Source organism: Hippocampus comes, unplaced genomic scaffold, assembly GCF_001891065.2.
Source record: "Hippocampus comes isolate QL1 unplaced genomic scaffold, H_comes_QL1_v1.1 scaffold92, whole genome shotgun sequence".
In the NCBI taxonomy this organism is placed as follows: domain Eukaryota; kingdom Metazoa; phylum Chordata; class Actinopteri; order Syngnathiformes; family Syngnathidae; genus Hippocampus; species Hippocampus comes.
In genome coordinates, this window is record NW_017805379.1 from 3,531,880 (window position 1) to 3,545,759 (window position 13,880).

Sequence of the window (13,880 nt, forward strand, 5' to 3'; positions counted from 1 at the left end):
ATTAGGATTCCTCGCATTTCTCACTCCGTTTGACTTCAATGACTCCGCCTCCATGCATCGCAGACAGACACTAGGCGGATGTTTTTGTGGGCGTTACATAGGTGTAGCTGCTGTGTCAAATAAAAATAACATGAATTGTTATTACGGCGTGGAACAAAAAGTTGAACAAGTCGACCACAGAAGTAGGTTGTCGGGTCGATTTTGCCCCCGAGACTCTGCTGGCTGGCACTGTTGTACATATTCATTCAAATGTCCATTCTACTGTATCGAAACGAGTTGATTCGGAAAAGATTCAGTCATGACAGGCCTAAGTGATACATTTTCTTTCAAGCTTAAGTTATTATGTGACGTGAAGTTTTCACATTTTATTTTCTCAGCAAATCAGTTTTCCTCATTGAAATAAATGGAAATGCCCTTAATCCGCTCCGGCCGTCCAAATGTTTTTTGTTCTCTGTTTTTGATCAAGTAAAACAGAAAAATATCATTTTTTTAAAAAATATTTATTCTGGGAGAAATAGACTTATTTTGTAAAGTGTAATTCCTGTACGGACTGCAGTTGTCATGAGTTGGTTGTGTGCCTTTAAGGGGCGTGGCCTAGTGAGTAACATCAGGAACTGGAGTCCGTTTGCCTGCATGTGACATTCTGGGTGCGAATTGTCGTCTTGAGCAGCGACTTGCGAGTTTTTACATTTTGGCATTTGTGCGCATGACTGTTCAGTCGCCGTCTGAAAATGCATCAATGGCTGTAATAAAGTAAAACAGAAAAATATAATTTTTTTTTTTTATTCTAGTTTTTTTTTTTTAATTTTAAATATTTATTCTGGGAGAAATAGACTCATTTTGTAAAGTGTAATTACTGTACGGACTGCAGTTGTCATGAGTTGGTTGTGTGCCTTTAAGGGGCGTGGCCTAGTGAGTAACATCCGGAACTGGAGTCCGTTTGCCTGCATGTGACATTCAGGGTGCGACTTGTCGTCTTGAGCAGCGACTTGCGAGTTTTTACATTTTGGCATTTGTGCGCATGACTGTTCAGTCGCCGTCTGAAAATGCATCAATGGCTGTGGCTCTCCTTGCCCACATGTGAGGGTATTACCGCATTTTCATTGCCGTATATTTCTTTTTGATGCACTACGCTCAAACAATGCTGTATCTGAAGCTTCACGGAACCTCCAATTTTGGCTCACAACACAAAGCAAAAAACAAAAAATCAAAATGAAGGTTTTTACAGAGCAATCCAGTCGCCCTGTGATGTCACCCGGAAGGTTAAATCAGCTACAATGCGAATGTTGGCTGGCTCCGTCCCCCCCCCCCCCCGCCCCCCTCCAGCTGTTGAAACGCGCTCGTTCTGCACATGTGACCGTGGACAATAGCTCTGAATGTCTGTGTTTCCATATGTGTGTGCGCGTTATGTAACCGTCGTCTTTTCCTGAGACGTAGGCCGCTTGCCGCCTCTTCTTGTTCTTCTTCTTTGGAACTGCCGGCAGGCCGCTGAGGCCTCGCCAAGAAACTTTTTCCCGGCAGCCGGTTTGGAGTCATTGCGCCGTGTTTTGACAGGGAGCAGGAATGCGAGGGAGGCGGGGTCTTTCCAGGAAGTGCATGGCAACGGCCAGGGATCCAGAATTCTTTTGGCTGCGTTCGGTTCCCTTGGAAAAGACGGATTTTCGTTGGAAAATGATGGCACTTTTTCCTGCTTGTAACGAGGTCCTGGGTTCGCACCCAGCGATGCAGAAGTTTTGCTCATAGGCAGAATTGTTTCAGGGAGACTTCTGATGCGGGTTGTTTTCAGAATTGATGGCCGTTCCCTTCATAGCAGGCCTGTGACAATATGAATTACAAGGCACGCTATTTCTTCCTTATTATGGCCGCTGGGCATTTGCAATATCAAGAGTCCGATCATTTTTTTTTTTTTGCTTTCATTTAACTTTTTTCCGCCCCTTTTTTATTTTTAATCAAAATTTTAACAATATTTTACTATCAACAAAATACATCTCTATACAAAAATATTAATGACATCCAAAAGGGGAATGAACTACTTTGCCAATTTTACAGACAACATTTTAACTTTTTTATTTTTATTTTTTTAAATCTTCTCAAAATGACTTGGCCCATCTGTCTTTCTCTAAAATCAGTAATTTTAATCAAAATTTTAACAATATTTTACTATCAACAAAATACATCTCTACGCAAAAATATTAATGACATCCAAAAGGGAAATGAACTACTTTCCCAATTTTACAGACACATTTTAACTTTTTTTTTTTTTTTAATCTTCTCAAAATGACTTGGCCCATCTGTCTTTCTCTCCTATTTTTTTTTTTTTAAACAAATGAGGCCCTGTGGCAACCACTGCATGCTTTGCACCCTTTTTGGGGTCTTTTTTCAATCAGTCAGTTTGTCAAAGGCCGTTCTGTCTCATACAATCCCCGCCCGTTATCGTGCGAGCCCAATCGCAAGCATGGATTTCGTTACCATGCCGACCAGGGTGGGGGGTAGGAATGCCTGTGTGTCTCAAAAAACGCCCCCCCCACCCCCCACACACACACACACACACTGCCCCATACCCCACACAAGCATAGCATGGAATTATATTTTCACTTGCAGAAGCAGCACTTCATCACCAAGGACTTCCAATTCCACTTCGAGATCCAATCCAATGCGGTCCATGTTAATTTCACATTTGTTGGGTGCGCAAGCACTTCAGAGATTCCACTATTTGCACACAAGCCATTTAAAAAGTCACTTTTTACTGTGACATTTCACTTTTAAAGGTAGCCGAAAAGTTACAAAGACGCTATTTCTCCAAACCGGTGCTCGGTGAGAACATTGGGATGAATGCGTGCATGGTGTAGGCGACTGAGTTAAGGCGGTGAAGATGGCACACTCTCACCCATAGCAGTGCGCAGTGTTTTATTATTATTTTTTTGAACATATCAAAGGTCATGTGATAGAGAATGTTGCTTTTCGGCATGAGCCTTCTCGAAAGATTACAACCAAAAAAAAAAAGACTGAAGTCACTTGGTCATCTGTTGGCATGAGGCTTCTCGAAAGATTATCACAAAAAAAAAAAGACTGAAGTCACTTGGTCATCTGTTGTGGTTGGCAGTCCAAGAAACCGGGCCTGATGAGAGCTCTAAACGCATGGCTTCTCATTTAAAGGAGGCGCAAAAGTGCTGAGGACATCGTTTTTTTTTTGTTTTTTTTTTAAAGCGGGACGCGTCCCGACTCGTCGCCCGCCGCACTTTTCAGAATTCTTGGCATTTAAAAAAGGCAGCAGAGAGGCAGCAAATGAAAGAGTAAGGTAGGGAGCAGAGCTCCATGAAAGAGTCGTCCAGGGAAAGTATAATTGTGACTGAGACGCCCTCTAATCTGCAGCACAGCTTTGCGAGGGCCGTTCCGGAATGTTCCCGCTCTGTACAAGCCGGACCAGTCAAGTGAAAAACTGGTGGTGGAGTTTTTTTTTTTTTGTTTTTTGTGTTTTTTGGGGTTTTTCTCCCTCTAACGGTTTGAATTGGCAGTCGTACATCAGCCATCCAAGTTATTATTATTATTTTTTGCATTATCACAGGTTTGTTTGTGTGCGGCTTTCACACTCGCTCACTCTCTCTGTCTCTGTCGCTCTGTATCTCTGTCTCTTACTCTGTCTGTCTGTCTGTCTGTCTGTCTTACTCTCTGCCTTCTGTTTTCTCGCTCTCTGTCACTCTGTCTGTCTGTGTCTCTGTCTCATCTGCATCTGTTTGGCGCTGCTTCGGCGCAGCGTCGGACCAAACGTTGCCGTGTGAACGGGGCTTATATCTCTGTCACTCCCTCTCCCTCTGTCACTCTCTCTGTCTGTCTGTCTGTCTGTCTGTCTCTCTTGCTCTCGCGCTCTTCTATATCTATCGATCTATATTATCCAAATACTTGATGATTCGATAGAATTTTCAGTAGGATACCCGAAGACCAAAATATTCCATAGCTCTGTACCATTTTTAAAAAATAAATGAATTCATTTATTTTTTGCAATCAAGATCTTTTTTTTTTTTTTTCTGTAAGCATTGTTGGAGGTTTTTGCTTTTCTTCTTCCTACAAAAGTGAGTTTCAGCCTGGTGGGCACATTGACATGCAGTCAAAGAGAGAGAAATGCTCGTTCGTGGCAGGATTGTGTGACGTGGCTCCACGAATGAGGCAACCCCCCCCTCTGCACTTCGGCGGTCTTAAAATGCACCGTAAACAAACTTGTTTTCTTTTTGTTGGAACGGTGGCGCGGTCCCCAAGGTCACAAGCAAAGTCTATTTGGTCACCAAGCGTGAAATGTCTTCGACGCTCTGCATGACGAATATCGACAAATATCCTGGCTTTGAAATAATGATCTGAGTCATAATTGAGGCGCGATGGCGCATGTGGAAAAACGACTTGGTCATGCTGAAAGAAGACCCTTTTAAGGTGTGTGTGTGTGTTCCAGAGATCCAGAAACTGGCACGCTGGCTGCACACGCATCTGATTGGAACCTTTGTAGTTGCATGAAGTACAAGAATGAACAGTTCCTTGAAAATGAAACGTGGACCCGCTTTCTCGTTTTCGACTCTTGTTTTGGGGTTTGGGCGACTTGCGGAAAGGCGACATTCACAGCTCTGCCGAGGATGATCGGTTTTCGTCAGTGTGGGCTTGTTTGCATGCCACTTCCTGATCTGCCCCAAACCCAATCCTGCTCTACTTGAGAGCGACTGTTTTGTTTTTTGCTTCCGGTCTCAGTCCCGGGCTTCCCGGGAGTATCAGGAACTAAAAGTTTCTGGATGTTTACTTTTAAATGCGGCTTGTTTTGACTTGATGCCAAGGATGTCTTATACCTCGGCTTACGAACTTTTTTTTTTCCATACGAAAAATGATCTCGCTCATTTTTTTTGTTTGGCGAAATTCGACTCCAGTCATTTCGTTTATAATCTCGGATTGAACACTTACGAACTTTTTTTTTCATACAAAAAATGATCTCGCTCATTTTTTTTTGTTTGGCGAAATTGGACTCCAGTCATTTCGTTTATAATCTCGGATTGAACTATTTCATTGCCTTTGCAAGCGCTTTTTGTTCATGGATTGTTTTTCCTGGTTCCTTTTTTGATCAGCGATTTTTGTTTATACCTTGTCGGTGCGCTTTTGTTCTTAAATCAATATTTTTGTGTGGATTTTGTTTGCGTCTACGTCTGTGGGATCCGATGATGGACCAAGAACCAAGTTTTGCTGTTTTTTTTTTTTTTTTGCTTTGCTTTGAAAATCTGGCTTGAAGGGAATGTTTTGTTTCTGCTTCCAGTCTCAGTCCCAAATACTGAAAACCAAAGATTCATAGTATCTTATTTTCAAATGGGGCTTCAATTTCATTCTTTGTTTGGGAATATTTGTATGAGGTGTGGATTTTCTTCGATAAATGTTCCTAATCTGACCCTTCTACAAGGGGTTTGTTACTTTCTCAAGGTCTAGGGACCTCTTGAGAAAGTAGGCTCAAGTGTATTGCGCTGAAAGCATCTGATTGGAAAAATTCTGGTCCCAGGAAGTACCAAATAACTAAAATATCCCAAAACTTTGCTTCACCCTTTTTTTTTTTTAACTGGAGTCTCTTGGCCTACTTTTGAGGGAATGTTTTGTTTGGGCTTCCCGTCTTATCTCACATCAATGAAACGTTTGGAATGAGAAGCAGAGACGCTTCATATGCGGTTTTTGTCGAGGTGTCATGTCCTGCTTTGGACACCCCGAGGGGGGGGAGGGGGTGCCGAGAAACCTGTTGTAACACGGTTATGGAAATCTTTGCGTGATTGTGTGTTTGCTTGTTGTGAGCCGGTGTCCGTTTACATTCCGCTCCGCCCATCCTTCCCCTGCGGATGACGTGTCATGACTGCCATGACCAGGTCGGATGACGGCGGCGCTCGATGCAATCACACCGGCTGCGTAGGTGCTATGTGGGAAACCTCCACAGCGTCCATCGTTTATAAATCCTCCCTCTGTCTTGCCCGCGCGCATGTGTGTGTGTGTGTGTGTGTGTGTGTGTGTGTGTGTGTGTGTGTGTGTGTGTTCCAGCACAACATTCCTTTCCACCCCTCCACCCCCCTTTGCCGTATCTCCGTGTCTCCTCCACTCCACCTCAGCTAAGAAGGTACTCACACAATGTGTGTGTGTGTGTGTGTGTGTGTGTGTGTGGGTGTGTGTATGTGTGAAAGAGAGAGAGAGAGAGAGAGAGAGAGAGAGAGAGAGAGAGAGATCCCCTTGTTCACTGAATACCTTTTTGTAAAAGGAGCCGGACTTGAATGGGAGTGGTGCTGGTGGCAGTTTCCCACCATATTTAGCAGCTCCGACCCCCTTTTTCTTCTTTTCTTTTTTTTTTTTTAAAGTTAAACACACACACACACACACACACACACGCGCGCGCGCGCGTCCTTTACCAATCAAATGCCAGCAAAGATTAAAGTTGTCAGCTGATCGGGCGTTAAAGGGACTCGAATGCATCCCAGGCGCAAGTGGCCGACTCAAATGATGCGAAGGCGTCAAGCTGCAGCAGCTGTGGAAGTGCGTGAGGCGAGTTTGAGTGCAAAAAGTGCACATGAATATTCGCCAGGTCTGCTGCTTCGCCTCTTTGACCTGTTGATTATCCGCTGAGACAAAAAAAAAAAAAAAAGTGGGCGTTTCGACAGTGTGTGCCTGAGTTGCGACTCCTTCCGGTAGGCTCAAATTGGTCACCAGGGGGCAGCGCAGGCAGTCATGGAGACACAAATGAAGAAGACTTTCACAACCACTGTGAGATGAGTATTGTTACATAACTGGACAACTTCTTGCTGCGTCCAAACCCCCCGTTGCAGGGTTGCGGCTATCGAATATTTTGGTATTCTGTTAGCCTGTTTCGATTGAAAAATTGTGTACTTGGAATACAGAACAGAAAATGACACATTTTGAATAACCGATTGATTTTAATTTTTAGATAAGCGACATTTTGCTTTCTGAAATTGAAACTGTGCATAGCAGCAAACGATACTTTCTTGGCTGTCAACATTAGTTTGTGAGACGTGAGCCTTTGGGGCAATGTAAGAAGCGATTTTTGTGAATTTCTTTGTTTTTTGTTTTGTTTTTTTAAACAGGACACTGGAGTTAGTCTGGTTTGTTTAAAAACGGATCAGTAGGAACTGAAACGATGTCAGGCTGTCAGCATCAAAGTGTGCAGAGTCTTTTTCACCTTTGAAACTGCTTTCGAAAAGTAGCGTGACGACTCTTGCTCGCCGATATGGGGCATTTGATTAGCGGCTAGCTGCTGGCCACTAGCCGCTAACAGTCGTAACAGGTGCTGTATTATATCATGTCAGCATAATGAATGCGGGGAGGGGGGGGGTTGTCTTTTGTGTGTGTTAATTCACGATTGAACATGATTTCAGGATGACGTGTTCATGCTGTCGGCAGTAGTTTTGGTCAAAGATATTCGAGAGAGTTATCCTTCACCCCCTTCGATTTTGCATTGTGCGTAGCATGATTTGGTTGTTTTAAAAGCACGTCTAATTCTTCATGTTTCATGTTTACTTTTCCAGTTCCAGTATAAAGTTCAACTGGCAGTGGAATTGGATAGCTGGAAGCCTTTTTTTTGTTTTTGTTTTTGTTGCTCCTCGTTGTGAATTGAGCCGAGATGGAGTTCACCGACCGGGCGCATCCGTTTATCAGCCACATCATTAGCGTTGGGCGAAAAAGTCATCCGCACGCCTCCTGGAAGGCCACCCGAACGAACGGCGGCAGACACAACAAAAATGAGATTAGAGCGAGTCACCACCTCGACCAGACAAAAGCTCACCTATTCATTTTGAGGCTAAGTTGGACTTAACCTGTTTCGTATTAGCTGTAAATGCTCTGAGAAGTGACCAACAAAGCTCCTTACCCCACGGCGTGCAGTTTTGCTTTTGAATATGCCAAGTGCACTCGGCGTGTTTGTGTATAAAATATCTTATGTGGATATCGATCATCGTTGCCGGGCGGTATTCTCTCTACTTTTCAGGAAATTAAAAAAAAAACAAAAACCATCTCACTTGAGTGATCAAGTTCGTTATACTCCGCAGCCCAACCCCAAGCCATTGTTAATCGCTAATTGAATATACACACACAAAAATGGCTACTTTATGACCATGTGTTAATGGTATGGTCATGATCAGCTGTCCACATCCAAGTCAACCCCCCCTAGTCCCGGCCAAACAAAAAGCCTTTAATATTCAACAAAAGCAAACGGTTGTGGTTACATCATTTTCCCAAAGTTTTATCAAAGGTCTTCGAGTCATGAGCGGCGCAATCAATCAAAACGATGAGCGGACTTGGGCAGTGCAACTTCTTCCTTCTACAATTGCTTGCTGCTGTTCCCAGTCAATTTCCCCGCTGCTCTTCTTGTGCTTGGGAGGTGGGTTTTCTTCCCATAAGAGCGAAACACAGCTGAACTTGAGGCCAGTTGAGTTCTGGACTTCTTATTTGGTCTGTGGCATCATTGCAATTTTGTCCTGATTTTTATTTATTTATTTATTTTGGTCACTTTCCTAAAGGAGCACATAGAAAATACACATCTGGGGCTATTTCTATGCTAAGCTAACTTTAGACTGAGGTTGTGTGTAACCTCTTTCTCCTCTTTCTCTTGCTGTCTTTGCTCTTCTCTTTTTCCTGGAAGAATCGGGAGTGGTGTTACCATCTGTCTATGATGTGTCCTGGAAGCTGCGTATGTATGTGTGTGTGTGTGTGTGTGTGTGTGTGTGTGTGTGTGTGTGTGTGTGTGTGTGTCTGTTGGAGGCAGGATGGCCAGGCCGAGCTGGGAGCGGGGCTCGGCTGGAGAAAAAGACTTTGCGGTTGGAGCGCAACATGCGATTAGAACTGCTGAGGCAGAGCCATCATGGCAAGGGGCTGACGTCGGCGTGTGCGTGCATGCGCGCAGACGTATGTACGTGCGGCTCGACGTGTTTATGGTTCAACAGTGCGAGCCGCAGCTGTGTGATCTACTAACCCTCTTGAAGACCTCGTTGGTGCGAGAGGATGTCCGGCTAAAAGCGAAGACGTACGGTGACACGCAGCTGCGTGCGTGTGTGCATGCGTGTGGTGAGGTTCTAATCCTATGGCTAGTTCGTTACATGAACGGGTCGAAATATTAAAAACACCAGTGCATTCTACAGTCACAATTTTATTTTATTTTTGTTGTTGTTGTTGTTGTTGACACTCATTTACCACGGAACGGCATTTATTTCCTCAACTCCCAGTTAAAGTCTACTGTCAAACTCAACATAAAGAGAACTCAAAACGGGGGACGCAACACTGACTTCAAACACAAAAGGTGGTGCAACACATGCAGACAGAGAGCATCACAATACTCACGGCTATATATTTGTTATCTTTGGTGAAAAATGACCAATATTATTTGGGGTGCACAGATCGATCAGACGGAAAATGGATTGGCGCCGATTTTCCGAATTTTGATTGGCTAATTTCACAAAATATAAAAGAATCTCGTCCACCGATCTCATCTCCCTCTGCAGAGGTCTGAAAAAGTCATCCGCCGCCAGATGCAAATCTTTGTTTTGTTTGGCACTGGACTGTTTGCGCTCTGTATGAATTACAAAAAGGCCACGCACGGCCACTCTGTGGGGCTCGGTTTGCCATGAGGAAACCAAATGATGGCAACATTTCGGCATGCGCTCCGCGTCAAAGGGAAATGCAACATGACATCATGTACATACATGCGCGCCTGACTCACGTCTCTCTCCTCTCTGTACTTTCCCAGGTAGGGCAGTTGAGTGAATTTCTCCATGAATGTACGTCACAATGATGATGACAGACCAGATTCCACTGGACTTGGCTCCGCCGCCTCTCCTGAATGGGGAGGTGCCGCTCATGCCGCACATGGTTAACGGTGATGCAGCGCAGCAGGTAAACACGCACTCACACACACACACACAGTCATTTTGCAAGTGTACTAATTCGCTCTCCTGTCTGACACGCCGCTGTGCTCATGGGTGGTGCCGCACTAAGACCGACTGACAAGAACTTAAACACATTTATCTTGTGTGTACCAGCAAAAATACCCTGATATAGCATAAAGGGCTCCACAACAAATTGGTATGCCCAAGTGTGGTGCCAAACGAATATAAAAAGACAAGAATACACACACACACACACACACACACACACACACTCGTGCTAGCATTGTTCTGATGGGGACCAGCCCATAAAAAACAATGTCCCATCAGTAAAGGTGGAATTTAAAAAAAATTGAGAACACACACACACACACACACACACACACACACACACACACACACGCACACACACACACACACACACACACACGCACAAGCCACAGTTCTAACTAAGATGTCCCTTCGATTATGGGGAAGCATCTATGGTGGGACCACTCTAACCGAGAAAGACAAGACCATACACACTTGTAAGCAGACTTTTTTTTCTTGTGTAGACCAGCCAATGTGTACCTTTAAAAGGCTGGATCTTAAGGATGGGTCCACACTACAGCAGAAAAACAAGAACAAACATACATACGTCATTTTTCCTGTGGAGAACAGCCAAAATATCCCCACAAAAAAAAAGTCCCTTCAGTTAAGGGTGAGTGTAAATAGTGGGGGCACACTAATATAGAAAAATGAGAAACGTGCCCCCCCCCCCCCACACACACACACACACACTTAAAGCTGACTGTCAAGGGTGGCGCAACATGGAGTGACAAGAACAGACACACACACCAACACTCAGCACGGTCTCTTATTGCTTAGTCACATCCTGTTGGGACACTGACATGTCCAAACCGTTATAAAATCGAATCTAATTTTAGCTTCATTACTCAGCACTTAGGTGATGTCGGAGACAAAGGCGTACTGCAGACTTGAATAGTAGAAAGTCAAACAATAATAAAGAAAAAAAGAATCTTTTTAACGATGCTTCTGCTGCGTCTGAAGCAGGCAAACCGCTCCTGGACCACGCCGACTCTCTTTCCTTCCGCTGGTGTTGGAGGTGCTTGGCTTTGGAGGGGGTGGGGCTTTTTTTTTCTTTTTTTGGGCAGCGGCACGCTGGCAGTTAGAGCATTTCTTTTTATTTGTATTTTTTTTTTTTTTTAAACTCCAAAGCCTCGCAGCCTAAACTTAGTGTGCAACCAAAGATGGAGACCAATGATTATACACATTTATCTACGCGCGTGCGCTCGTGTGTGTGTGTGTGTTGAGTCTGATGGCTTGTCTGTCTTCCCGAAATGTACTGTTTATATCGGGCGCTGGCAAACTTTCGAATTTTTATAAAACTGACAGATGGCTGTGGTCATTTCTAGAAGAAGTAAAATACAAAAAAGGCCAAACGTGGATGGAAAATAAGAAAAAGGGGTTTATTTAATAATCAAGTCACCTTTTAATGTTTTTTTTTTTTTTTTTTGCAACTGTCAGGACTGTTGGCATGCGTGCCTCACATTGCCTCAATAATTTTACAGATGTTCCCCCCACACTCACTGTCTGTCTCCTAATTATTGTGCTGACACTTTGTAATTATTATGTGAATTTTTTGACGCTTACAGTATTTAAAATAAATAAATAAACAAATAAAGGGACATTCCTCTTAAAATTTCGAATTTTGGAAAAATTTCGAATTTTTGGCGTGAGAAAAATAGTACCCTTGAACATGAATTTTTGGGATATTGGAATGCGTGAATCAGTGAAAGAACATAGGCAGTGAATCGTGGGAGATTGGGGAAATTTGTGAATATTTTTGGTGGAAAAATTCGGAATGTGACTGTGAACAATGTGAAATATTTGACATGTGTCAATCTTTTTGAAAAATCTTCCCAAGGCGAATTGAATGAGCGGACTGTTATGAATTTCAAATGGTAACAATTGAGACTTTTTGGATAAAAATGCCGAATTTGGGGAAAACATTTTGGTATGAGAAAAATAATAGCCCGCGAGTAGTGATTTTATTTTATTTTTAATTGGAATGACGTGCCTCGGATGAATTATATGGAAGTCGACGCACGTCAAAATCAGCGGCAGGAGATATCATGTTATTTGGTGACAGTTTTTTCGCATTGGCACAAGAACTTAAAGGTCGGCATCTGCGGTAAAGTAGCTCAGCCACTCCGCACGGGGCCTCCGCCCACACGGTCTGGCGGAGGGGGTTTTCTCAGCCCTCGGCGAACGTGGGTCACCCTGTACTCCACGGTGGTTCCCATAGCAACAGCAGCCGCCGCCGCCGCTGCAGCAGCCGTCAGGGCAGGAAGTGTGCGACTGTGCGTGCGTGAGCAAGAGGAGCGGCTCGGCGCGGCGATGGGCGAGCGCGCCGACTCCAAAGGCAGGATACGAGCGTCATTTTTCCGACCGCCGTGCACCTGTAGCGCATAAGCGGCGCCGCGTGCGGGGGGGTGCGTGCGAGCGCGATGGAGGGTCACCTGTTTCACGTCTGCAGCCACGTGTACACGCTCGACCATCTGCACGCCGACAATATGACGGTAGGGCGGGGACGTTGCGGGGGGGGGGGGGCCGCCGCGCTGTTCGCGGCCGCGTTATGTCACCGCCAACTGTCACTCGGCCTATTGGGCGACGTGATGTCCTCTTCTTCTGCGCATCTAAACTTGTCCGTGTGTGTGTGTGTGTGTGTGTGTGTGTGTGTGGACGCAGGTTATCCTGGTACAGGTGAACCCGGGGGAGACGTTCACCATCCGGGCGGAGGACGGCTCGCTGCAATGCATCCAGGGTCAGTATTCCTTGCCCGTTGTCCCGTTGTCATAGCGATGTCCATACATGTATGCGTGCGTGTGTGCGTGTGTGTGTGTGTGTGTGTGTGTGTATGTGTGTGTGTGTGTCGTGCAATAGTTTGTTGTGGTTTTTAGAAAGCTGCAACACCAGTAGTTTGTCTTCCCTTGATCAAAGAGCATCATCGATTGTTCATTTTTCTTCCCTTCAGTAAAGTGCAAACTAGTTTTGGCGTCCCTCAAGGAACGAGCAGCGTCCTTTTCGTAAGCGGCGGCATCCATCCATCCATCCATCGTCGGCCTTGCTTTTTAGGAACGCGGAACGTCGATCTTGGTTTTCGGAAAATGCAACGTCAATCCTTGGTCTTCATTTTTAGTTGCAGTGACTAGTTGTCATGAGTAGAAATTGTGATTCCCCCCCCCCCCTCATTATTGACGGTGCAATTATTATTCTTTTTTTTTTTCCAAGCCATTAATTTTTTGGACAAAAACAAGGAAATTCAGCTCTAGGATTATGAACAGGATCAGATTTGTTCAACAGAAATGTTTTGGTCTCATCGGTCAGGCTTTTGCCAAAGCAGAGGCAATCATGGATCAATACGAAAGGTCTTTTGAATCGACGTCGAGTCGAGTCGTGAACTGGCGAAAGGTTTTGACTTTGAAGCGTCCACTCCTGCCACAACTTGACACAAATTCCACCCAACAAGCGTGGCGCGTCAACAGAAGTCCGTCAGCCCCAAAGCAGATCGCGACAAATGTCGTGGCTTTAAACCCCCCCCCCCCTGCAACTTTTCATCTTTCAATTTGCGATTGTAGTCAAGAAGCCGCGTTCAAGCGCGATGCACGAACGTCCAAAACTTTCCTTGGCGTCTTGTGTCAGCTCTCCGCTGCAGGACACCCTGAACGTAAGCCCAACGCCGTCTACAGTGTCCATTCAGTGATGGAAACAGTAACTGCTTTCATTCGTGTGAAGCACGTCAAAGTCTTGCTCGCTCTTCCTCTGCGCTGGGACGGCGAGGCGGGGGTAAGGGGGAGGGGCCTGAATTGTAAGACGGGGGATTCCCCTTCATCTTGCATCACTGAGTCTCATATCGATGATGTCAGCGGAGCTTTGAAAGAGCCCCGTTGTTCCGTCCATCTCGGCTCCGGAACACACACCTGACCCCCC

The 13,880-nt window shown here is 44.9% G+C and overlaps 1 protein-coding gene across 1 annotated transcript in view; it reads left to right on the top strand.

The window, feature by feature from the left end:
- fndc3ba (fibronectin type III domain containing 3Ba) overlaps positions 1 to 13,880 on the top strand; it is a 77,150-nt gene that overhangs the window by 21,038 nt on the left and 42,232 nt on the right. Inside the window, exons 2-3 of the mRNA XM_019872273.1 lie at positions 9,752 to 9,897; positions 12,639 to 12,714. Of these exons, the coding sequence (XP_019727832.1) occupies positions 9,781 to 9,897; positions 12,639 to 12,714 (193 nt within the window). The 5' untranslated portion in view covers positions 9,752 to 9,780. The remainder of the gene's footprint in view (positions 1 to 9,751; positions 9,898 to 12,638; positions 12,715 to 13,880) is intronic.